Genomic DNA, 26,282 nt, shown 5'->3' on the forward strand with positions numbered 1-26,282 from the left:
TTTAAGTGAGACCTACATGTACCTGGTGGAAGGGGGGGATGCGAGGGAGCGTCGCCCCAGAGCCACCTGGTTGATGTTGTAGTAGCCAGGACTCTCCAGGTCAGCCAGGGAGAAGTTAGGACCAGATGCTGTGGCTACAGGAGCTGGGAGGACACAGGAACAGGAGGAGGAGGAGGAGGAGACATTTAGAAGACAGTAAATCAGCATTTGGATTGTGGAATTTGATGAACAAATGGCCAGCCAAGAGAACATTGGAAGAGTATGGAGAGAAAAATCGAGGGATAAGAGAGACAGAGCGAGAAGAAAGAGAAGTTGAGAGCTAGTAATATATTGAGATAGATAGATAGATAGAGCTATAGATAGAGAGAGATAGAGCTATAGATAGAGAGACAGATTGATAGAGAGAGATAGATAAATAGAGCTATACATAGAGATAGATAGCTATAGATGGAGAAAGATAGAGCTATAGATATTGATAGATAGAGCTATACATAGAGATATATATATCTAGATAGAGCTATATTTGGAGCTATATATAGAGCTAGATAGAGATATATAGATAGAGCGAATGAAAGAAAAAGCTATACATAGAGATAGATAGAGCATTAGATCGAGATACATAGATAGAGATATAGATAGAGAGCGCTATAGATATAGAGCTATAGCTAGAGAGATAGAGCTATAGAGAGAGAGATATAGAACTATAGATAGAGCTATAGAGAGATATAGAGCTATAGATAGAGATAGATAGAGCTATAGATAGAGAAAGATAGAGCTATAGAGAGATATAGAGCTATAGATAGATAGACAGAGTTACAAATAGAGATATATAAATAGTGATAGATCGATAGAGCTAAAATAGAGAAAGATAGAGGTATAGATTGAGATAGATACATAGATAGACCTATAGATAGAGAGAGAATGAAATATAGAGCTATAGATAGAGAGATAGAGATATATAGAGCTATACATAGAGATAGAGCATTAGATAGATAGAGATAGATAGAGCTATAGTTAGAGAGAGATAGACAGAGCTATAGTTAGAGAGAGATAGATAGAGCTATAGATCGAGATAGATCGAGATAGATAGAGCTATAGAGAGAGATAGATAGAGAGAGATAGAGCTATAGATAGAGCTAAAGATAGATAGAGCTATAGTAAGAGATTGAGAGCTATAGATAGCGATAGATAGAGCTATAGATAGAGCTAAAGATAGAGATATATCTAGCTATAGATAGATAGAGCTATAGTAAGAGATAGAGAGCTATAGATAGAGATAGATAGATAGAGCTATAGATAGAGAGAGATAGAGATAGATATAGCTATAGATAGATAGATAGATAGATAGATAGATAGAGCTTTAGAAAGAGATAGATAGAGCGATAGATAGAGATATTGTATTGTCTTTATTGTTTTGAAACTTCTGTATGTGTAATGTTTACTGTTAATTTTTATTGTTTATTTCACTTTTGTATATTATCGACCTCACTTGCTTTGGCAATGTTAATACGTTTCCCATGCCAATGAAGCCCCTTGAATTGAATAGTAAGAGATAAATAGAGATATAGATAGAGCTGTAGATAGAGAGAGAGAGATATAAATAGAGCTAAAGATAGAGATAGATAGATAGAGCTATAGAGATAGATAGATAGAGCTATAGATATAGATAGAGCTGTAGTAAGAGATTGATAGATAGAGCTATAGATAGAGATAGATAGAGCTGTAGTAAGAGATAGATAGAGCTATAGATAGAGATAGAGCTGTAGTAAGAGATAGATAGATAGAGCTATAGATAGAGATAGATAGAGCTATAGTAATAGATAGATAGAGCTATAGATAGAGATAGAGCTATAGATAGAGAGTGCTATAGATAGAGCTATAGATTGAGCTATAGATTGAGCTATTGATAGAGGTAGAGCTATAAATAGAGATAGCTATAGATAGAGCTATAGATATAGATAGATAGAGCTATAGATAGAGAGAGGTAGAGCTATAGATAGAGATAGATAGAGCTATAGATAGAGATATAGATAGAGATAGATTGAGCTTTAGATAGAGAGAGCAATAGATAGAGAGAGAGATAGCTATAGATAGAGCTATAGATAGAGAGAGAGAGAGAGCTATATATAGAAAGGATAAGAGAGGGGTAGATACTCACTCTGTGACACCCTGACCAGCTCAGCCACGTTCCACACTCCTGATGTGACGAAGCAGTCCTGGAAACTCAGGTGCCCTGCAGAGGAGAGACAGGAAGTGTTAGGATGAGTGTGTGTGTGTGTGTGTGTGTGTGTGTGTGTGTGTGTGTGTGTGTGTGTGTGTGTGTGTGTGTGTGTGTGTGTGTGTGTGTGTGTGTGTGTGTGTGTGTGTGTGTGTGTGTGTGTGTGTGTGTGTGTGTGTGTGTGTGTGTGTGTGTGTGTGTGTGTGTGTGTGTGTGTGTGTGTGCGTATGTGTGTGAGTGTTCTCTTACCATTGGGCGGTGGCTTGATGTCTGTGTCTCCTTGTTGGCTGGAGCTGTCTGATTGTCCAGATTCTAGAAGAGAAGAGAAGAGAGGGATTAGCTTGGCTGTGGTGGATACAAAGTATCCTGCTGTATGTGAGGAAAGAGGAAGGGAGAAGGTGTTGGAACCCCTCTAAACTTCAGTCATAGACTCTATACTGACAGATGGGACATTTGAGAAGAGTAGGGAGATTGCTTCACTAAGGGTCAAGGAGGGTGTCTGTATACAGTGTTTATTTGTATATATCAATGTCACAGAATGTTCCCAATGTTCCTACCCCCCCCCCCCCAACTCCTGTCTCAAGGTGTTCAGATTTACTGTGTATGTGTGTGTGTTTAAGGTGTTCTGTTTATGCAGCCTAAAACCCTGCCAGCAAGGAGGTATTAAGTGAGATTAAGAAGAAGGATATGATTGCGCTGGTAGATGGCGCGCGCGCACACACACACACACACACACACACACACACACACACACACACACACACACACACACACACACACACACACACACACACACACACACACACACACACACACAGGGTTGACCAGGGAGGGGATTTTAGGCTAAGTGTGGTAAAGGTGACGGAAACTCAGTGGCCTTTAGATATTGACAGAGGCAGCAGTGGCACACACACAACACACACACACACACACACACACACAAGCACACAGCTGTCACTCTTATTACTGCTCTTGGCATTGGTAGGCCACAGAAGCCAGGGACTAGAGTAGAGATTACAGCCACAAGGGAGAGGATGTTACAGGGGAAGTCTTCCAGTAAAGACTCCCTGACCTCCAGCATGTCATTACAGGATAACTGATCCAGTAGAACAAAGTGGAGAACCAAGGCTGACACAGAGAAAGTACTATTGGTGATTGCTGTGTGTTTCTTTGTTCATGCACTGTGTGCTATCTGGCATGTGTGTGTGTGTTTTGTGGTCTATGTCCATGCACAGAATGTAGTCTATGTATAATTAAGCAATAAGGCCCGAGGGGGTGTTCTTCTGCACACTGCAGAGTGCCTGGATACAGCCCTTAGCCATGGTATATTGGCCAGATACCAACGGAAATACAAGGTTCCTTATTGCTATTAGAAACTGGCTACCAACATAATTAGAACAGTAAAAAGAAATGTTTTGTCATACCCATGGTACAGTATATGGTCTGATATACCACGGCTGTCAGCCAATCAGCATCCAGGGCACGAACCAAGCATGAGTGTATGTTTCTGAATGAGGGAGAGCGTGTGTATGCGTGTACAGTAGCAGTGGCGTGGGCATGACATCTGCAGGGCCACAGCCAGGCCTAACTAACAGAGGTGTTTATCTGTCGCATGTAGGTGATAACAGAGCAGGGGAGGACTGATGCCAACACGCATAGACACATACACAAAGATGCACAAACACACACCAAGCACGCATACACACCACCCGCACGCACACAATCACACACACACAGCACAGCCTCGCCACACTAAGCCATAAGATTAGCTAGTAGAAACAAAAAACAGACCTGTCTCACTGCTTGCTAATGCTGAGAGAGGAGAGGGAGAGAGAGGTGCAGAGAAAGTGAGGAACAGAGGGAGAGAGAGAGAGAGCAAGAGAGGGCGAAAGAAAGAGCGAAGTAGAGAGACAGAGCGATAGGGGGAGAGAAAGAGAACAGGAAGGAAAGAAAAGGAGAGGAGAAGAGGTTTGGGACAGAGAGAGAGAGAAGGCGAGAGAGGGAGAGAAACAGAAAGAGAGGAATAGAAAGCTCCTTTTTCCTCCCTTCTGCAGACTCTCTCCCTCTCTTATCTTTTCTCGCTCGCTGCTCCTGGCAGCCATCTTATGGCTTGGCAGCCATTTTAGCATTGGCGGTAGCGAAGCATTCCAGCTAGCTGACGCCCCTCACACACACACACACACACACACACACACACACACACACACACACACACACACACACACACACAAAGTAAACATATACGTTGGCCAACGAAAACTGTTAAGAAAGAAAACAGCGTCCACTGAACTTTCTTCCTGTTGTGTTTCGCCTCTTGAATCTATAATAAGAAGCACTGACTCTCCAACACAGTATGTACAGAGCATTGTTTGTGTGTGTGTGTGTGTGTGTGTGTGTGTGTGTGTGTGTGTGTGTGTGTGTCAGAGCTACAATCCAATGGAAAGCAGTTGGTGTTAAAGAGGTTTAACTGAATAAACACAGTAAACAGAACCCTCAACCCAATCAGGGTTTCTGGAATGATACAAATTGATTCAACAGATTCTCCTCAGTCACTTTGATGTGAGTGATTTGTAGGCTAGTGGTTAGCATCACTTGGACCTGCTCCTTGGCCCAGATACAGGTGTGATTGAAGAGGCATGCGTGACAAAGAGAGCTTCTGTTCCCATCAGAGATGATAAGAGATATAAGGACAGTCAACACTACGGGCCTACAGACCACCCCCATTTAACAGCACCCCCAGTGCTCTAGAACAACACTCTCGAACCCCACTCTGGTGAAGTGGTCACACTGACCGTCACAGCCCAGCTGATTGTACGTCTCTGGTAGCTTTAGCCCTGGCTAGCCTAGCCCTGCTATAACTGCTGGTGAACTCTGATTCAGTACCACTTATGTGAACCTCTATGTCACTACAGAGAAGGAGCTGCCTGCTGGTTATCACCCCGACGCCAGCTGCAGGCACTGAGGCAGCCAGCCCCCCCGGCCTCCCCCACAGTGTGCGTGTGTGTCTCTGTCTCTCCCCCATCCTCCCCCCAGCATCCTAGACACACATCCAGACCTCTTATCTGTACTCCACAGCCCCCCAAGCCCTCCCCAGAAACCCAAATCATGCCCCTGCAGCTCGCCTAACATTCTTTACCCCCTGAAACCCCACAGCCTAGCGCACAACACCTCCAAGGTCCAAAATGATTGACACCCTTGATAAAGATGAGCAAAAAAATATGTATAAATTGTATGCAATTTTTTACTAATAAATTTGCTCAGAGAAAGACATTTTGTTTAACAAGTAATACAAAAAAAATCACTAAAAGATAGGTGTCAAAGTTATTGTCCCTCCAGCTGTCAATACTCCGCCACCCTCCCCTTGTGAGAATAATGTCACAGTCTTTTTCTACAATGTTTTATGAGATTGGACAACACATTGGGATCACATTCCTCCATTCAGACGGAATCCTTCCAGATCCTTCATATCCTTTGTCTGCGCATATGAACTACCCTCTTTAATTCAATGGGGTGCTATTGCAAAATGTTGATTTTGTGGTCAATCAACCATTTCTTTGTGGATTTCAATGTGCACTTGGGGTTATTGTCTTGCTGGGAGATCCACTTGCGGCCAAGTTTCAGCCTCAGGCAGAGGCAACAAGTTTTGGGCTAAAATGTCTCGGTACTTGGCAAAGTTCGTGATGCCATAGACCTTAACAAGGACACCAGGACCAGTGGACGCGAAATAGCCCCATAACAAAGATCCACCACCATATTTTACAGTAGCTATGAGGGTCTTTTCTGCATATGCATCATTATTTTGACACCAAACCCACCACTGGTGTGCATAGCCAAAGAGTACTATTTTCATGTCATCTGACCATGACATCAGTTTCATCCCAAGCGCCTCTACCTTTTAGTAAACTCCATTCATTCGTATTTGTTGTTTGCACTCAAAAAAATGAATTTGTTGGGGCAAACCCCTCCAAAGAGCCTATTGACATAAACAAAAGGTCAATATAGGAGGAAGAGAAATGCTATTGCACCGGCTCCGATGCTCGTCGTCTGTCCAAGTCTGTCCAAGTCTGTTCTCCAAGGTAACCTGCCTACATGACTATCACCCTGTAGCACATCTGTAATTATGAAGTGCTTTGAAAGGCTGGTCATGACACACATCAACACCATCATCCCAGGCACCCTAGACCCACTCCAGTTCACATACTGCCCCAACAGATCCACAGATGCAGTTGAACTTCACACTGCCCTCTCCCACATGGACAAGGGGGGAAATAACTATGGGAGAAGGCTGTCCATAGACTCTGGCTCAGCGTTCAACACCATTGTCCCCTCCAAGCTCATCACCAAGCTAGGGACCCTGGGACTGAACCCCCCCCCTCTGCAACTGGATCCTGGACTTCCTGATGGACCAGCCCCAGGTGGTGAGAGTAAACCATGCTGACCCTCAACACAGGGGCCCCTCAGGGGTGTGTGCTTAATCCTGTCCTGTACTCCCTGTTCACCCAAGACTGCGTGGTGACAATGGAGGTGGGCCTGATCACAGACAGCGATGAAACAGTCTACAGGGAGGAGGTCAGAGACTTAGCAGTGTGGTGCCAGGACAATAACTTGTCCCTTAACTTCAGTAAGACCAAGGAGCTGATTGTGGACTATAAGGAGAAAGAGGGGAGAGCACCATCCACATTGACAGGGCTGTTGTGGAGTGGGCCGAGAGCGGCAAGTTCCTTGGCATCCACATCACTAAGGACTTAAAATGGTCCAGAGCTCCCTGTCATCCAGGACCTCTATATCAGGCAGAGTCAAAGGAAGGTCCGGAAACATTCCAAAGACTCCAGCCACTCAAGCAATAGACTGTTCACGCTGGACCAACAGGTTCCCAGACAGCTTCTTCCCCCAAGCCATAAGACTGTTCACGCTGGACCAACAGGTTCCCAGACAGCTTCTTCCCCCAAGCCATAAGACTGTTCATGCTGGACCAACAGGTTCCCAGACAGCTTCTTCCCCCAAGCCATAAGACTGTTCACGCTGGACCAACAGGTTCCCAGACAGCTTCTTCCCCCAAGCCATAAGACTGTTCATGCTGGACCAACAGGTTCCCAGACAGCTTCTTCCCCCAAGCCATAAGACTGTTCACGCTGGACCAACAGGTTCCCAGACAGCTTCTTCCCCCAAGCCATAAGACTGTTCACGCTGGACCAACAGGTTCCCAGACAGCTTCTTCCCCCAAGCCATAAGACTGTTCACGCTGGACCAACAGGTTCCCAGACAGCTTCTTCCCCAAGCCATAAGACTGTTCACGCTGGACCAACAGGTTCCCAGACAGCTTCTTCCCCCAAGCCATAAGACTGTTCACGCTGGACCAACAGGTTCCCAGACAGCTTCTTCCCCCAAGCCATAAGACTGTTCATGCTGGACCAACAGGTTCCCAGACAGCTTCTTCCCCCAAGCCATAAGACTGTTCACGCTGGACCAACAGGTTCCCAGACAGCTTCTTCCCCCAAGCCATAAGACTGTTCACGCTGGACCAACAGGTTCCCAGACAGCTTCTTCCCCCAAGCCATAAGACTGTTTACGCTGGACCAACAGGTTCCGAGACAGCTTCTTCCCCCAAGCCATAAGACTGTTCACGCTGGACCAACAGGTTCCCAGACAGCTTCTTCCCCCAAGCCATAAGACTGTTCACGCTGGACCAACAGGTTCCGAGACAGCTTATTCCCCCAAGCCATAAGACTGTTCACGCTGGACCAACAGGTTCCGAGACAGCTTCTTCCCCCAAGCCATAAGACTGTTCACGCTGGACCAACAGGTTCCGAGACAGCTTCTTCCCCCAAGCCATAAGACTGTTCACGCTGGACCAACAGGTTCCCAGACAGCTTATTCCCCCAAGTCATAAGATTGTTCACGCTGGACCAACAGGTTCCCAGACAGCTTCTTCCCCCAAGCCATAAGACTGTTCACGCTGGACCAACAGGTTCCCAGACAGCTTCTTCCCCAAGCCATAAGACTGTTCACGCTGGACCAACAGGTTTGGACAGCTTATTCCCCAGAAGCCATAAGACTGTTCACGCTGGACCAACAGGGTTTTGAACAGCTTCTTCCCCCTAAGCCATAAGACTGTTCACGCTGGACCAACAGGTTCCCAGACAGCTTTTCCCCCAAGCCATAAGACTGTTCACGCTGGACCAACAGGTTCCCAGAGAGTTCTTCCCCCAAGCCATAAGACTGTTCACGCTGGACCAACAGGTTCCCAGACAGCTTCTTCCCCCAAGCCATAAGACTGTTCACGCTGGACCAAAAAACAGGTTCCCAGACAGCTTTTCCCCCAAGCCATAAGACTGTTCACGCTGGACCAAATTCAGGTTTCTCCAAACCCCAGCTTCTTCCCCACAAGCCATAAGACTGTTCACGCTGGACCAACAGGTTCCCAGACAGCTTCTTCCCCCAAGCCATAAGACTGTTCACGCTGGACCAACAGGTTCCGAGACAGCTTATTCCCCCAAGCCATAAGACTGTTCACGCTGGACCAACAGGTTCCCAAATAGCTTCTTCCCTCAAGTCATAAGACTGCGCGTGTGACAAATACAATATAATTTTTATTTTGACATGGAGGTGGCATCTAATTGTAGATTTGTTGACCAGAAGTTGGGGCCAATTTCTGGTATTTTCCAACTGTGGCCTTTGGACTTTTCTTTTCCTCCAGAAGCATCTTCCTCACTGCGCTTGGGGACAAGATACACATGCATCCTCTACCACTGTTCCAGTGGTTTTGAACTTCTTCATTGTTGCCCTAATCGTGGTAAGTGGTATTTTTTTTTTTAGCAATGCTTTGGTACCCATTGCCTGATTTATTAAGGTCAACAACCATTTGTCTCTTTTTATTTGTGAGTTATTTGCCTTTTCCCATGGTGGTGGATGACAAAGGGCTTTTACATGAGTGTTACCTCGTATTTATACCCCAGTGAAACAGGAAGCCATGGAAAGCCATTACAGTTCCTTAAACTGAGATTAATTGGAAGAGGTAGAGTGTTAATGCAGATTTAATTTTGTTTGTTTTATTTATTTAAAAACAGTATTTTCTGCTCATCTTTATCAAGGGTGCCAATCATTTTGGACCTGACTACATACACAGCCGCCCACAGCTATAGGAATAAATTCCTCCAGTTTCTCCAAATCCCCAATAGTCCATTTACACAATCACAATCCTGTACAGCTCCTCCCCAAATTCCCCCAATGGAGTTTCATGAAGCCTGATGTAAAGCAGGCGTCCCTCGACCCAAACAATCACAGTCCCATATTCCCACCAGTCCCCACAAACCCTGACAGTCCCATGGCTTTAGACACCGACAGTCTTGTATATCTCCTCCCTCCCAATTCCCCCATCGAAGCCCCATGACACACACATCAGCAGCCATCCCCACAGCCCGCCCCATATCCCAATATTATTCCCACCACAGCCCCTGTGAAATCCCACAGCCCCACCACAACCATTATACAGTAAGCCCTCATGGCCTTAACATACCCCCCACTATGTCTGCTCTTTTCTCTCTCTCCTTCCCAACCCTCTCTATCTTTTCTCTCTCTCCTTCCTAACCCTCTCTTTTCACTCACTTTCTCTCTCCTCCCTTAACCCTGACTTCCCCAACCTTCCTCTCCTCCCTCTGTGGTTCCTCTCTCCCCTTCCTCTCCTCCCTCTGTGGTTCCTCTCTCCCCCTCCTCTCCTCCCTCTGTGGTTACTCTCTCCCCCTCCTCTCCTCCCTCTGTGGTTACTCTCTCCCCCTCCTCTCCTCCCTCTGTGGTTACTCTCTCCCCCTCCTCTCCTCCCTCTGTGGTTACTCTCTCCCCCTCCTCTCCTCCCTCTGTGGTTACTCTCTCCCCCTCCTCTCCTCCCTCTGTGGTTCCTCTCTCCCTCTCCTCTTCTCCCTCTGTGGTTCCTCTCTCCCTCTCCTCTCCTCCCTCTGTGGTTCCTCTCTCCCTCTCCTCTCCTCCCTCTGTGGTTCCTCTCTCCCCTCTCCTCTCCTCCCTCTGTGGTTACTCTCTCCCCCCTCCTCTCCTCCCTCTGTGGTTCCTCTCTCCCCCTCCTCTCCTCCCTCTGTGGTTACTCTCTCCCCCTCCTCTCCTCCCTCTGTGGTTCCTCTCTCCCCCTCCTCTCTTCCCTCTGTGGTTCCTCTCTCCCTCTCCTCTCCTCCCTCTGTGGTTCCTCTCTCCCTCTCCTCTCCTCCCTCTGTGGTTCCTCTCTCCCCCTCCTCTCCTCCTCCCTCTCCTCTCCTCCCTCTGTGGTTCCTCTCTCCCCCTCCTCTCCTCCCTCTCCTCTCCTCCCTCTGTGGTTCCTCTCTCTCTCCACTCCTCTGCTCCTCCTCTCATCAGTCTCTCCATTCTAGCCTCCCTCTGCATCTCTCGTCTCCTCCCTAACCTCAGTCCCCACCTCTCTTCCCTATCCTCTGTCCCCTCCTCTCTTTCCTAACCTCTGTCCCCTCCCCTCCTCTCTTCTAACCTCTGTCCCCCTCCCCTCCTCTCTTCCCTCTTCCCTTATATTATTGGCAGTGTTGTGTACAGTATGTACAGTGTTGTGTACAGTATGTACAGTGTTGTGTACAGTATGTACAGTGTTGTGTTGTAACAATGTACAAGTAGTTAAAAGGGAATAAAAGGTATAAAAGGGAAATAAATAAACAGATGAAAACGGAACACACATCTTGCTGCTGTGATGCACATTGTGGTATTTTGCCTAACAGATATGGGAGTTTATCAATGTTTGATTTTTTTTTACAAATTCTTTGTGGGTGTGTGATCTGAGGGAAATACGTGTCTCTAATATGGTCATACATTAGGCAGGAGGTTAGGAAGTGCAGCTCAGTTTCCACCTCATTTTGTGGGCAGTGAGCACATAGCCCGTCTTCTCTTGAGAGCCAGGTCTGCCTGCGGTGGCCTTTCTCAATAGCAAGGCTATGCTCACTGAGTCTGGACATAGTCAAGGATTTTCTTAATTTGTCTCAGATATCTCTCCACTTTCAGTCCCCCGGTGTTAAATCTAGTTGATTGTTGACCTTTGAGTGTGTTTCAGTGTGTACATTTGTGTTAATCCCCATTGATCTCTGACCGGTGGTGGTGACCAGCTGGCCTCTGGGGTCACAAAGGTCAGACAGACCATGTCACACTGAGAAGCCCGGCCGGACTAACAGACGGCTAACTGAGGGGCAGAAAAAAGCCCAAACAGCCCAGATAAAACACTAAGCGCTCACAACACACACACACACACACACACACACACACACTTAAGTCTATAAATCAGATGGAGAGGGGAAAGTGGAGTCAAAACCAAGAACACCCCCCATCTGGCCAGATGTTTTATAGGGCACGGCAGAGAAGTGTCCTTGTGAATGAGTGTGTACACACACCTGTGCTATTTTAATGCTTGTAATGTAAAGCCGCTCCTCTGTTCCAACTATTGAAAACCACAAGTGAGCACCATCAAGTGCATGGCCATCTGTACATCTTACCAGTGTGTGTGTGTGTGTGTGTGTGTGTGTGTGTGTGTGTGTGTGTGTGTGTGTGTCAGTGCGTATTCACAGAGATTCCCCTCACAAATGCCAACTCTCCCTCCCTTTACGTCCTTCATCCCTCACTCTTCCCCAAAACACAGGATAACGCAGTGCTGCCTCCATGTCAACTCTCCCCATCCCTCAGTCCCTCCCTCAGTCCTCCCCCATCCATCCCTTCTCCCTCCATCCGCTTCTTCCCCAAAAACACAGGATAATGCTCTACCCAAGCCTCCCAATTGGGTTTCGCTTAAGAGGTTTATGGGTATGTTGCTAAACATTCTGACCTTTTTTTTAATCCTTAATGCGCTTAAAATGTTCCAACCCCCCTAATCCCCTCGGCTATCCCACACAGATGTTCACTCAGCTCTTTTATTGGACATTATTTTAGTATTTATATTTTCCTGTGTTTATTTTTTTAGCTGGTTTATTTAATTTTTTTCCAGTTTTTCTCTCTTTTATTATTTATTTATATTTTATTTATTTGTCATTTATTTTCATATAAGTGGATTAAAAAAATTATATTTTTTTCTGCAGGCAGTCTGTAAGGACACCCCCGCTTTGATGGGGTCCTGACAGTATGACTAAGGACCCTATAGTAGCAGGTCAATAAGCCCTGTAGCACTCACTACTCCTGTTTGAGTTAAAAGCCTCTGACCCAAGATAAAAGAGAAATGATCCTAAATGTGTGTATGTGTTTGCCTATGAGTGGTCGGTGTGCGTTTCTCCATTTGTGTGCATGTGCGTTTCCACAATGCACCGTGCCAGTCAAACCAGGCAGAAGCCCACGTGTGTGTGGAGGGTAGTGGCAGCAGTGGGTTCTGAGTGGAGAGCAGGTGTGCCTCGCCGCCCCGCGCAGCTTGCTGCCCATCTGTGCGCCCGTCTGTGTGCCGCCTGCGCCCACGCTCTGCCAACACCGCCGTGCCGCACCAAGGGGACCCCGGAGAGAGAGAGAGAGAGGGAGGGAGGGGGGCTCTGCAGGGCTGGGGCCTGGAGGATAGGCAGGGGATGGGTGGATTGGGGAAGGGAGGGTAAAGTAGTAGAGAGGAGAGAGGGATGGAGAGAGAGGGAGAGGGGGATGGAGAGATAGAGGGATTGATGGAGAAAGGTAGGGGGAAGGAGAAAGGAGAGGGGGATGGAGAGAAGGACTCCAGGGCTGGGGCCTAGAGCCCTGACTAGAGGACAAATAGACTTTGGAGGAAGGGAAAAGGAGGAGGGAGAGAGGGGGAGGGATGGAGGGAGGGAGGGAGGGATGTTCGAGGGCTTTGGTCTGGAGGACAGATAGACAGGCAGGGCATGGATGAGGGAGGAGAGAGGGAAGAATGGAGGGAGTATAGAGGAGGGCTAGATAGACAGGCCAGGGGATTGGTAGAGTAGGTAAGGGAGGCAGGGAAGGGGGAGAGGGCTGGCTGGCTGTATGCCCATACACAACACAGACCCCCGCAACTTTGGCTCTGCTTTCTCTCTCCATTCATCCTCTTATCCTAATAATACCACTACACCTTCATCTCCCTCCCTCCCTCTCTCTCCCCTCCCTCTCCCTCTCTCTCTCTCTCTCTCTCTCTCGTATCAATGCAGCTTACCACTGCTCTGTAATACAATGTGTTTAAGTCATAACTGCCCTATAGACATACAGAAAGATGTTTTATTGTTTATGGACCAATTAGTGTTGGGCTGATATAAAGAGAAAAAATAGTGTCTGTCTTCTCCCTTAATTGATACTGTGTGGCAGGTAGCCTAGTGGTTAGAGCGTTAGACCAGTAACCGAAAGGTTGCTAGATTGATTCCCCGAGCTGACAAGGTAAACATCTGTCGTTCTGCCCACTGTTCCTAGGCCGTCATTGTAAATAAGAATGTGTTCTTAACTGACTTGCCTGGTTAAATAAAGGTTAAATAAATATATATAAAAGATATCACCAAACCTTCTCTTTGACACAGTACACGATCGGTCCCCCACATTGGGTGATCATTACTATGCAAGCTGGCCTGTTGGTCACAGCCCCAACAGATACACACGGATTCATAATTAATATGGAAATAGATTGCCTAATTCAGTGGCTGGGAGAGATGCTGACAGGCCTGTTATAGGATCCCTAGGGCTCAGTCAGAACCCTACATATACACAGACACACACTGGAGACGTGTGAGAGAGACTTGGATCGAGGCTAAATATAAGCCTTCCATAACCATATCACCCACTAATAATTGTATGATTTTACTTTATTTTAATCAGTGATCTGGATTTCAAGTCTATGAAAATGCCCTGAATAATATGCACATTCACTAATGATGACTGACTTGTTGTAGCAGGCAACACTCTCCAGCCCAGACACTCGCTAACAAGGTAGAACAGTTGAATCGCTATGGACACACCCTTCTGTCTGTCTCCAACTGTTTGAACAGCATGTTAGCCTGTCCACTCTTTCAACAACTGAAATCAAGTGGCCCACCTCACTTCTCAGAATGAGAACTAGTTGCCAATTCCTTATATAATTATGTTTCGGGCTTATTGCATCATCTCTAAAACACAGACTAGGCAGCTAGTATAACCGTCTTTGGCTAAAATGCTGCTAGCGGTACATTGGTACCAAGGAGGAAGAGGCGAAGCAAGAGGTTTCACTCTCACTAACACCTGTCCAGAATGAGGCCAAGGCGGCATTTCTATGGGCTTATTTTGGACCTAAGTTTGTCGCCTGCTTTCCCGCCTTGGGGACAACGACTTGGGGACAACGACGAGACGTACATCTGGTCATTCTCTGGTGTAAATGGGAAGGTGCCCACAGCACAGAGGAGTGAAGGAGACGAGACCAAAAATATGAGAACAAGCAGACAGACGCACACAAAAACGAAAAATAACAAAACCTTGATTCTTTGATCCAGGCATTTGGAATATCACACAAAAACATACATTCAAATGAATTAGATATATCGCCCAACACTATTTGGATCAACCTCTAAGTTAGTACCCTGTTCATCTTCATCTCTGTGTTAGTACCCTGTTAACCTTCATCTCTGTGTTAGTACCCTGTTTCATCTTCATCTCTGTGTTAGTACCCTGTTTCATATTCATCTCTGTGTTAGTACCCTGTTAACCTTCATCTCTGCTCAGACCAAAGAGTTAGGGGTCACGGCCATAGTGTGTGTGTGTGTGTGTTTGTGTCTATGTGTGTGTGTGTGTGTGTGTGTGTGTGTGTGTGTGTGTGTCTATGTGTGTGTGTGTGTGTGTGTGTGTGTGTGTGTAGTTAGTTATGTGTGTGTGTGTGTGTTAGTTAGTTAAACTAGATATAAATGTTTTTTTGCATGGGCTTTGTCTCAATCCACCGCATCCTCCATGTTGCCCTTCCGCATCTGCGGTGGAAGGTGCTGTTTGTCAGACCAGCAGACATCCCTGAAAATCGGTCTTCTCACAATAACGTCTGTAGCATCCAAACGGGTTGGCCTACAAACTAATATGACCGCTCTATAGAAAGGGGCCACTCTCACGAACACAATGCGGTTCTCCATTTTGCTTACGACCCAATTGTCTAAAGGTAACCCATACAAATGAATGGAAGTATGGTGGTAGTTTTTTGCCAACAAAAATAAGGGGTTAAATATGTGTAAATGTATATTTCCTGATCTTTCTTACATCTCCTAGATAAAGGACAGACACATATAAACCTTATTCATCATGATGGAATTGTTTACTGTCTTTTTGCCATTTCTGAATGTGTTATTCAATGAGTTTCAGTGGGCTACAGTAGTAAAGGCCAAATTCAATATTATTATTTTATTTTTTTGAGCTACCTAAAGGGTCCTAAAATTCCAAATCAAATAGCTAAATGATCCATAGCATGACCTTATTAAAACAATTCCATAAGTCAGCTAGAACCAACCCCCACCCAGCAGCTTAGACTTTTAACCCAAATAAATATGTTTTTACAAAAGTCGGGAAAAGGGAACCAGGCTCTTTCTCACTCCTTTATGGGGCGATTTCTACAGTGTTAGTGGGTGTTGTTACTGTGTATCGCCACTGGGCGGCGTTTTGCTGGCACAGGAATGGATACGGGGTAAATGCAAATAAAACACATGGCCTCGGACTGCTGGCCAAGAGTCTCTTGACCCACTCAGAGTTAACTCTAGACGTACAGAGAGAATGGCATGTTAGCAATAGATAAATAGATTTAAAAAAAGGAGAACACAGTGAAAGAATGCTGATGATGAGGAAATTGAAAAAGGAGACTAAGGTATTTTGGGGTAGCGGGATACATATCAGGAGAACAGCCTTATTTCATGTGAGATAGTATGTGCACTCTTTTCAGCCTGCTCTCCATAAATCTAGACTCTTTTACAGTCAGACGACAGATCATCTGTAATGCTGTACATGTCATGTGGCTGTATGAGTTTCAAAGCAAAGAAAAGATCACAGAGAGAAATGGACAGAAAAGAGAGAGAGCAAGAAGCAGAGAAAGAGAGCAAGAAGCAGAGAGAGAGAGAGAGAGAGAGAGAGAGAGCAAGAAGCAGAGAGAGAGAGAGAGAGAGAGCAAGAAGCAGAGAGAGAGAGAGAGAGAGAGAGAGAGAGAGAGAGAGAGAGAGAGAGAGAGAGAGAGAGAGAGAGAGAGAGAGAGAGAGAGAGAGAGAGAGAGAGAGAGAGAGAGAGAGAGAGAGAGAGAGAGAGAGAGAGAGAGAGAGAGCAGGAAGCAGAGTGTGTGAGGTATAGAACAGTAGAGTAGAAACCAGAGAGGGAAGGGGGAGATTTATCCCGGTACATTCACACTTCCTGCTGGTCCAGATACACACTGGCTCTTTATGCTGCAGCCTGAGGTCTGTTACACACACTGGACTTCCTGCCTGCCTCTCTGCCCGCTTCTCTGCCCGCCTCACTGCCTGCCTCTCTGCCCGCCTCTCTGCCCGCCTCTCTGCCCGCCTCTCTGCCCGCCTCTCTGCCCACCTCTCTGCCCGCCTCTCTGCCCGCCTCTCTGCCCTCTGCCCGCCTCTCTGCCCACCTCTCTGCCCACCTCTCTGCCTGCCTCTCTGCCCGCCTCTCTGCCCGCCTCTCTGCCCGCCTCTCTACCCGCCTGGCCAGAGGTGTGCATTAAGGTAAACCTCTCTCATTCTCTGTCTGTGTGTTTCTCGCTCTGTGTCTGTCAGTCTGTCTTTCTCTCTCACTCTACCAAATCTCTTTCTCTTTCTTGCTCTCTGTGCCTCATTTTCTCATTTTCTCTTGGTCTGTCTGTCTACTGCCTTTTCGTTCCCACCACCTTGCTTCGACAACAAAGTTAGAATATACTGTCGGGTTAGTGAGCGTTTGCTTGGCCCAAGGACAGTGATAAGAAAAGAAAAACATCCTACTCCTTCCAGACTTCAGACACTCAAGCATGAAGGGATGCCGTACGCACAAGGATACCAACTTCCCCCCTAAACACCATGGAGATAACAGGGATATGAAACATTCCTACAGCCAAGACCTTCTACAGAGCAATACTTCACATTATCATGTTCAAGCACCGGCTCCAATTGATTCACAATGACAAAATAGGCCTTTATCGATTTTTGAATGAACGGCTGAGGAGGGATCTCTGTAGCATCTGGTGTATATTGTAGCTGTGTGGCCTAGTAGACACGGACATACAACAACATAGCAACTCGGTCTGGACTCTGACTACATAGATACAGTCCGTGGCTCTGTGGGAAGTGGTGAACCAGCCATGTGACTTGTCTTAACCCTGCTGCCACTCTTCCCTGTGCCAAGAGAAGGGAGGGAGTCTGGAGGGGAAGAGAGACAGAAAGACAGGGGCCGGGGTATGGCTGGGGCAACTGGCACTGCCAAGAAAGACCAGAGCTTTGATGGGAAAGTAGGAAAGAAAGGCAGAAAGAAAGAGAGAAAGAAGTGGTTGCTGGGAGGGAGGGAGGGAGGGAGGGAGGGAGGGAGGGAGGGAGGGAGGGAGGGAGGGAGAGGAGGGAGGGAGGGAGGGAGGGAGGGGGAGGGAGGGAGGGAGGGAGGGAGGGAGGGAGGGAGGGAGGGAGGGAGGGAGGGAGGACACACACACACGATGGAGAAAGAGAGAAAGAGAAAGCGAGGAGGTAAGGACTGGACATCCAGGCTGTGAATCTATAGAATAAGGAGAACTCCAGCAGACCTAGCATGATCAAAGAGGACACACACACACGCCATGGAGAAAGAGAGAAAGAGATAGGGAGGAGGAAAGGACGGGAGAGTAGGGGAGGAGAGGAAAGGAGGGGAGAGGAGGAGAGGAAAGGAGGGGAGAGGAGGAGAGGAAAGGAGGGGAGAGTAAGGGAAGGAGGGAGGGAGGAGAGGAAAGGAGGGGAGAGGAGGAGAGGAAAGGAGGGGAGAGTATGGGAGGAGAGGAAAGGAGGGGAGAGTAGGGGAGCAGAGGAAAGGAGGGGAGAGTAGGGGAGGGGGAAAGGGGGAGGAAAGGAGGGAAAGGGGTTAGAGTAAGGGAGGAGAGGAAAGGTGAGAGTAGGGAGGAGGGAGAGGAAAGGAGGGAAAGGAGGTGAGAGTAGGGGAGGAGAGGAAAGGAGGGGAGGGGAGGAAGGAAAGGAGGAGGGGAAAGGAGGTAAGGAGTAGGGGAGGAGAGGAGGGTAAGAGTAGGGGAGGAGAGGAAAGGAGGGGGGGGGGAGAGGAGTGGAGGAAAGGAGGTGAGAGTAGGGGAGGAGAGGAAAGGAGGGGAGAGTAAGGGAGGAGAGGAAAGGTGAGAGTAGGGGAGGAAAGGAAATAAGGGGAGAGTGGAGGAGGAGAGGAAAGGAGGGAGAGTAGGGGAGGAGAGGAAAGGAGGGGAGAGTAAGGGAGGAGAGGAAAGGAGGTAAGAGTAGAGGAGGAGAGGAAAGGAGGGGAGAGTAGGGGAGGGGAGGGGAGGAAAGGAGGGGAGAGTAAGGGAGGAGAGGAAAGGTGAGAGTAGGGAAGGAGAGGAAAGGAGGGGAGAGTAGGGGAGGAGAGGAAAGGAGGGGAGAGTAAGGGAGGAGAGGAAAGGAGGTAAGAGTAGGGGAGGAGAGGAGAGGAGAGGAAAGGAGGGGAGAGTAGTGGAGGAAAGGAGGTGAGAGTAGGGGAGGAGAGGAAAGGAGGGGAGAGTAGGGGAGGAGAGGAAAGGAGGGGAGAGTAAGGGAGGAGAGGAAAGGATGGGAGAGTATGAGAGGAGAGGAAAGGAGGGGAGAGTAGGGGGAGGAGAGGAAAGGAGGGGAGAGTAGGGGAGCAGAGGAAAGGAGGGGAGAGAGGAGGGGGAGCAGAGGAAAGGAGGGGGAGAGTAGGGGAGCAGAGGGAAAGGAAAGGAGGGGAGAGTAGGGGAGCAGAGGAAAGGAGGGGAGAGTAGGGGAGCAGAGGAAAGGAGGGGAGAGGAGAGTAGGGAGGAGAGGAAAGGTTGGCAGGGAAATGACAGAGACTATGAACTTGTGCCCTTGGAATTACAACACCAGTCCTATTTGGACTTGATAAACCACACACACACACACACACACACACACACACACACACACACACACACACACACACACACACACACACACACACGCGCACACACGCACACACGCACACACACACGCACACACGCACACACGCACACACACACACACGCACACACGCACACACGCACACACGCACACACACACTTTGCCCACTGACCTTTGATGAGAAGAGGGGGGTCTGACAAAAAACCCACGAACACAAACACACACTCTTTACACTCAGTCAAGTCAAGTCCCTCTTTGTTCATTGTGCCCTGCGTCTGATCAGAGCAGACAGCGGGCACTCTGAGTAGAGGGTGAGGTCATATGAGGGAGTCGGGCAGAGCCTAGCACGACGGTCAATCAGACATAGAGGTCGCCGGGGGCAACCAGGAGGTCACCCTCAGGGCCGAGAGAGGGAGGGTGATGAGGGCATGAGGCAGAGCAGGATGACACAACACGGTGTGGTCTGGTGCTGTTGTGGCTGTTGACAGCTCGTGGAGGGGATACTCAACAGCACAATCAGTGGAGCCTGATTCACCCAAGATGACCATAAACTGTAGGGGAGGGGAGATGTATGTTTACATGTTGTCTGTTTACATGTTTGTGGTGATTGTGAGTGAGTGAGTGAGTGAGTGAGTGAGTGAGTGAGTGAGTGAGTGAGTGAGTGAGTGAGTGAGTGAGTGAGTGAGTGAGTGAGTGAGAGAGAGAGAGAGAGAGAGGGGGGAGAGAGAGGGGGGGGTGTGAGAGAGAAGAGAGGATGTTCATAATGTATACTGTACATAGATGTGTCTCCCCCCAAGTCCTTTCCCAGAGCAGAGCACAGCTATCTTCTGAGAATCCCGGTGATCCCAGTGACTCCTTCCTAACCTCTGTGTGCAAACATGTACACACACACACACACTGACATCATCATCAGTAATAAAGCCCCTCCAGAAGGATCCGTGATCACAGCAGTAGAAAATCTTTTTTACCCAGAAGCGCAGCCTAAGCATTCATTCAGAGTACAACAGACAACACACACACGCACACACACACGCACACACACACACACACTCGCTCTTTCTCTCACACAAACACCCCCCCCCACATGACCGCTAACCCCCAACCCCAACAGCATGGCAACAACCAAACAAACAAGTCCTGTGGACACAAACAAACAGATAAACCAATAAGGAAGTAGATAAGGGTCAGACTCTGACCACCATCTGGCCTCTACGCTACCGCCTGCCTGCACGTCTGCCGACCCACAGGGACTGACCCCGGCTAGCCGCGTGTGTGTGTGTCTGTTTCAGTGTTTCCTCTAGAATCATTTGTATCAGTGGGGGGGGGGAAAGGTCACAGGGGGATGTTTATGTAGAAGGACTGACAAGCTCAGTTCTAGTGACGTTATTTAAAAGGACATTCTACTCTAAGATGAATGAAAATAAAAGGACCCTGACGCCATCTAAAATATCATTTCCACCTCCAGAAATGAGCCCAATAACATAACTACTGTAACATATTGGACCATGCATATAGCCTACACATAGTCCATATTATCAGGTATGCAATTAGCAATAAGCCTTATCACCTGTAGCCCAACTGACACAGCATAGTGGCTAGAAACACTTTCCCTGGTTGCCTGGTTACTCTTGCTCAACTAATGTCATCTGTCTCCTCACTATTTCAAAACAAATTCACTCCAGAAATGGATTTGAAGGTTTTACCCCAAGTTACCCTACATTTGACCCCACTCTCCCCTATGGACTCAAGGTGAACGGCAGAGCATTAAGGTGCTTAACCATACAGCTGCTAAACACTCTGGGTTTCAAATGATACAGTTCCATGTTTAGGAATTGAGAAATAAACAAAAGTAGCAGAGGAATGATGGGATCCTCCTCTTTTTAACTAAGACCATTAAAACAGCTGTTTTCCCAGAGACTGCCATGATTGTTGTGCATTGACTGCCTGTCAGAATGCCTGTTTCCCTCGCTATGGCAGTCTTGAATGTGCCTAGAGAGGAATGTTTCTCTTGCGTAGAACACACGACAACAAGCCGACGAGGCAAACAGATCAACTATTCTACTATTGGGTTGTCAGATGTTTCTATCCATTACTCCTTTTGTTAGCAGAGGAAAAGTACATGTGAACACGTGCAAACAAGCGTGTACTGTGTGTGTGTGTGTGTGTGTGTGTCTCCCGCTCAGCACTAGTATTATCCTCATACGTAAATGTCTAGGCTCTGTGCGCAGTTCGCCATGGCAACAATGTAGGTCAGCCAAGTTGTCCAGACGACTGTCTTCTTTCCAAACTGTCTTCCTCCTCAAGCAGGTGGGTCTCCCTCCCTCCACTCCGTGCCTGCCACCCTCCCTCTCTCCCAGCTGATGCCTGACAAAAGAGCACTGAGCCTGGGCACCGGACCCAGGAAACTCCCAGGCATTTGGCAGACAACAACAGAGGCCTACACAACAGAACGGTGGGTTCTCTATGGATTTGGAGGTGTTTTCTACTAGTATGTGCAACGTTACATCTGTGTACACAAGTCAACAAGTTCAAATTGCAGTTCAACACACTGTCTTGAGTGTGTATTACAGTGGGTCATGTAGGAGCATGAGAGAGTACTGGAGCCAGGACTATGATGGCCTCCCCCCCCCCCCTCTAAGCTGTAGATAAGGGCCTAGAGACAGAATAACACTGTTCAGCCTCTACAACATATTGATCTCTCTGTTTATATAACGGTATCAGCCTCATCTAAGACCGTAAAGCCGTCCTGTTCACCTACTCTCCTCTTTAATACACCTCTAAGTCCTTACCTAAATCACCCCATGCATATCCTGGCTCACACTGGCTAATCCACACACACACACACACACACACACACACACACACACACACACACACACACACACACACACACACACAGACACAGACACAGACACAGACACACACACACACACTGGCTCACACACACACACACACACACACACACACACACACACACACACACACACACACACACACACACACACACACACACACACACACACACACACACACACACACACACACACACACACACACACACACACACACACACACACACACACACACACACACACACACACACACACACACACACACACACACACACACACACACAATGAATTAGCAGTGAACCATCCGAACATTATGAGATCTGTCCTTTGGTTTATCCATACTAGGTGATTTAGTTGATCCATTTGGACAAGCAGGGGCTTTTGGTACCCCTACTTAAGAACCGGCTCCATGTAGGTTAAGTACATAAAACCCCTATTTGCTATCCTTTACGCAATTTATACAGGTGATGGTAAGCAGATGAAACATCTCTTCTACAATGGGGAGATGCCAGATAAAAGGGGATGGGCTCAGATCAGCCACTAATCTACCTAGTGATGTAATGATGGTGTTTAGTCTCTGTTATATCAACTTCTATCAGGCTTACATGACCAGGGGTGGGTTAGGGGGGTTAGGAGGTTAGATCACTGGGGTGGGGGTTAGATCACTGGGGGTGGTGGTTAGAAGGTTAGATCACTGGGGTGGGAGGTAGGAGGTTAAGTCACTGGGGTGGGGGTTAGGAGGTTAAGTCACTTGGGTAAGGGTTAGGAGATTAAGTCACTGGGATGGGGGTTAGGAGGTTAGGTCACTGGGGTGGGGGTTAGGAGTATACGTCACTGGGGTGGGGGTTAGGAGGATAGGTCACTGGGGTGGGGGTTAGGAGGTTAGGTCACTGGGGTGGGGGTTAGGAGGTTAGGTCACTGGGGTGGGGGTTAGGAGTTAGGTCACTGGGGTGGGGGTTAGGAGGTTAGGTCACTGGGGTGGGGGTTAGGAGGTTAGGTCACTGGGGTGGGGGTTAGGAGGTTAGGTCACTGGGGTGGGGGTTAGGAGGTTAGGTCACTGGGGTGGGGGTTAGAAGGTTAGGTCACTGGGGTGGGGGTTAGGAGGTTAGGTCACTGGGGTGGGGGTTAGGAGGTTAGGTCACTGGGGTGGGGGTTAGGAGGTTAGGTCACTGGGGTGGGGGTTTGGAGTTTAAGTCACTGGGGTGGGGGTTAGGAGGTTAGGTCACTGGGGTGGGGGTTAGGAGGTTAGGTCACTGGGGTGGGGGTTAGGAGGTTAGGTCACTGGGGTGGGGGTTAGAAGGTTAGGTCACTGGGGTGGGGGTTAGAGGTTAGGTCACTGGGGTGGGGGTTAGAAGGTTAGGTCACTGGGGTGGGGGTTAGGAGGTTAGGTCACTGGGGTGGGGGTTTGGAGTTTAAGTCACTGGGGTGGGGGTTAGGAGGTTAGGTCACTGGGGTGGGGGTTAGGAGGTTAGGTCACTGGGGTGGGGGTTAGGAGGTTAGGTCACTGGGGTGGGGGTTAGGAGGTTAGGTCACTGGGGTGGGGGTTAGGAATGACTGAGCAATGATCCTAATAAAGCACAATATGTATCTGACATCTTACATTTCCAGTCAAAGTGCTACTTCCCATTGCACTAGCTTGTAAACTGTAAATTACAGATTGTGCCTTCACTTCTTTAGGAGAGGGACATCTACACATATTATTTCTGACCTGGGATCAGTAAAAACAATACCTAGAATTGATTCACTCACACTGTAGCTAGTCGGCCCCTAACTGTGCTCAGTGCATTGGTTAGCTACAGTTACTGTACGGTTTGGTTGGGCTGCTCAGATAGAATGTGTAAACATTGTATCAGCAAGCTGGAGTTGACTGTACAGGACAGCTGAAGGAAAGCCAGGCTGCAAAGTAAGCAATACTGTATGGCTCACTGTGTGTGTGTGTGTGTGTGTGTGTGTGTGTGTGTGTGTGTGTGTGTGTGTGTGTGTGTGTGTGTGTGTGTGTGTGTGTGTGTGTGTGTGTGTGTGTGTGTGTGTGTGTGCCGTGCCTCTGTATGTGCTCACGTGTGTCTGTGTTTAACCCATTTATGTAACAGCCAAGGTCTTTGAGTTCAGTTGAATTTAAAGACAGAGAGAGAAGGAGAGAGGGAAAAGGAGGCAGGGAAGGGGAGAAGAGAGAATGCTGCCAAAAAAGAGAGATGAGCTGTAAAGATGGAACAAGGGGTAAAAAGAAAGAAGGGGGCAGAAAGAGGAGATGCCCTTTCTCTCCCTCTCCTCTTTTCTCCCTCCCTCCCTCCCTCCCTCCCTCCCTCCCCCTCCCTCCCTCCCTCCCTCCCTCCCTCCCTCCCTCCCTCCCTCCCTCCCTCTCCTCTTTTCTCCCCCCGCCTCTCTCTCTCTCTCTCCACTCTCTCTCTCTTCTCTCTCCACTCTCTCTCTCTTTTTCTCTCTCCTCTTTTATCTCTCTCCTTTTTTACAGTAACTGTCAGGCTAATCAAAAAGAGAAATCACAAAGAGACAGAGACCTGACAGAAGCAGACCTCTGACAGAGAGAGAGGAGGAACTGCTGCCATTAGACTTTATAGACAGGCTGTTGGGAGACAACGGTGAAAGATTAGGATACTAACATGTTGTCCTTGAAAAAGAGCTGGGAGAGAGAGAGAGACACCGAGGCAGAGAGAAGGATAGCGAGAGACCCAAACTGAGAGCAAGAAGGAGAGAGAGAAAGAGGGAGGGAGAAAAGGGAGCGAGAGAGAAGCATGAAGGCTGTTTCTGGTGTGACTCCAAGAGCCGGCATCTGTTTGGCTGGGACTCAGAAAAGTCTAGTGTTTCACCCTGCAGTCGCCTCAGGGACTGCTATTCCTGGGGTTTATGAAAACCAGCTTTATGTGGAAAAGGGGAGAGATGGAGGGAGAGAGGGTGAGAGAGATGGAGAGTGAGGGGAGAGAGGGGGGAGAGATGGATGGAGAGAGAAAGGGGGAGAGAGATGGAGAGTGAGGGGGAGAGAGGGTGTGACAGGGAAAGATGGACAATGTAAATAGTTAGAGAGATAGACAGATAGAGAGATAGAAATACACCTGTGCCTAACCTCTATTCAACACCCTCTCACTGTAAACTCAGAAACATCAGGAGGCTTAATGAGGACACACACAGAGACACAGAGAGACACAGACAGACAGACAGACAGACAGACAGACAGACAGACAGACAGAGGAGACCTCAGCATCTGGACGAGCGCTTCACCTCTCACCCCCCCCCCCCCCCCCCCCCTCCTCACATGTCAGCCAGCCCAGTGCAGGCCCAAAGGGATAGGAGCACAGCTGGGAAGCAGGTGCTGCTGCCTAGGAGCGCTCCAGGTACCAGCATCTGTGTGTGTGTGTGTGTGTGTGTGTGTGTGTGTGTGTGTGTGTGTGTGTGTGTGTGTGTTGTGTTTGAGCATTGTTTCATGGTCTCTATGGCTTACTACCCCACAGTTTATGAGCTCAAGATGTAGAGCGAGGGGCTGAGTGTCTTCTTCGATCAGGGGAAAGTTTTCTCAGAGCTGCATGGCCTAAACAAACCCTTCATGGTTGCTGCCTGTACACACACACACACATGGCTGCTACTGCTTTGCTCCACAGATATATTAAACAAAAGGAGAAACGAAGCAGAGCAAACTAAAATATGGTGAGCGGAGGAGGAGGAGGGGTTGGAGGTTGTATTTTATAGTAGTCGGAGCCTGTAGCTCGGGGCTTAATTAAAAGCAGAGACACTTTCCTCTGGAAAAACAATGAGGGAAAGCAAAGTTTACATGAGCTAATTGACAGGGGGAGGAGAGGAGGACAGGAGGGGGAGGACAGGAGGAGAGGAGGGGGAGGAGAGGAGGAGAGGGGAAGGAGAGGAGGGGGAGGACAGGGGGAGAGGAGGGGGAGGACAGGAGATGGAGGACAGGAGGAGAGGAGGGGGAGCAGAGGAGGAGAGAGGGGGAGGAGAGGATGAGAGAAGGGGGAGGAGAGGGAGAAAAGGGACAAATAAAGACTGAGCTGCTACATTGAGAGAGAGGGAGAGAAATAGAGGGGGAATAAAGGAGAGGGAAAGTAAGAAAGAGAGGGGGGCATAAGGACAAGAGGAAAGAGAGAGAGATGGGGGCATAAGGACAAGGAGAGAGAGAGATGGGGGCATAAGAAAAGAGGAAAGAGAGAGATGGGGGCATAAGGAAAAGGAAAGAGAGAGAGGGGGCATAAGGAAAAGGAAAGAGAGAGAGAG

At 48.2% G+C, this 26,282-nt stretch overlaps 1 protein-coding gene across 16 annotated transcripts in view; it reads right to left on the minus strand.

Annotated features, from left to right (window-relative positions):
• LOC135535741 (nuclear factor 1 X-type-like) overlaps nucleotides 1–26,282 on the minus strand; it is a 152,355-nt gene that overhangs the window by 30,337 nt on the left and 95,736 nt on the right. For 10 of the 16 annotated variants that reach the window (XM_064962182.1, XM_064962245.1, XM_064962207.1 and 7 more), the window contains 3 exons: nucleotides 2,468–2,530; nucleotides 2,159–2,233; nucleotides 17–143 (listed from right to left, as the gene is read on the minus strand). In XM_064962182.1, the coding sequence (XP_064818254.1) occupies nucleotides 17–143; nucleotides 2,159–2,233; nucleotides 2,468–2,530 (265 nt within the window). The remainder of the gene's footprint in view (nucleotides 1–16; nucleotides 144–2,158; nucleotides 2,234–2,467; nucleotides 2,531–26,282) is intronic. The other 6 variants (XM_064962261.1, XM_064962223.1, XM_064962198.1 and 3 more) reach the window with 1 other exon arrangement.

The sequence above is a fragment of the Oncorhynchus masou genome, chromosome 5 (genome assembly GCF_036934945.1).
Source record: "Oncorhynchus masou masou isolate Uvic2021 chromosome 5, UVic_Omas_1.1, whole genome shotgun sequence".
Taxonomy (NCBI): domain Eukaryota; kingdom Metazoa; phylum Chordata; class Actinopteri; order Salmoniformes; family Salmonidae; genus Oncorhynchus; species Oncorhynchus masou.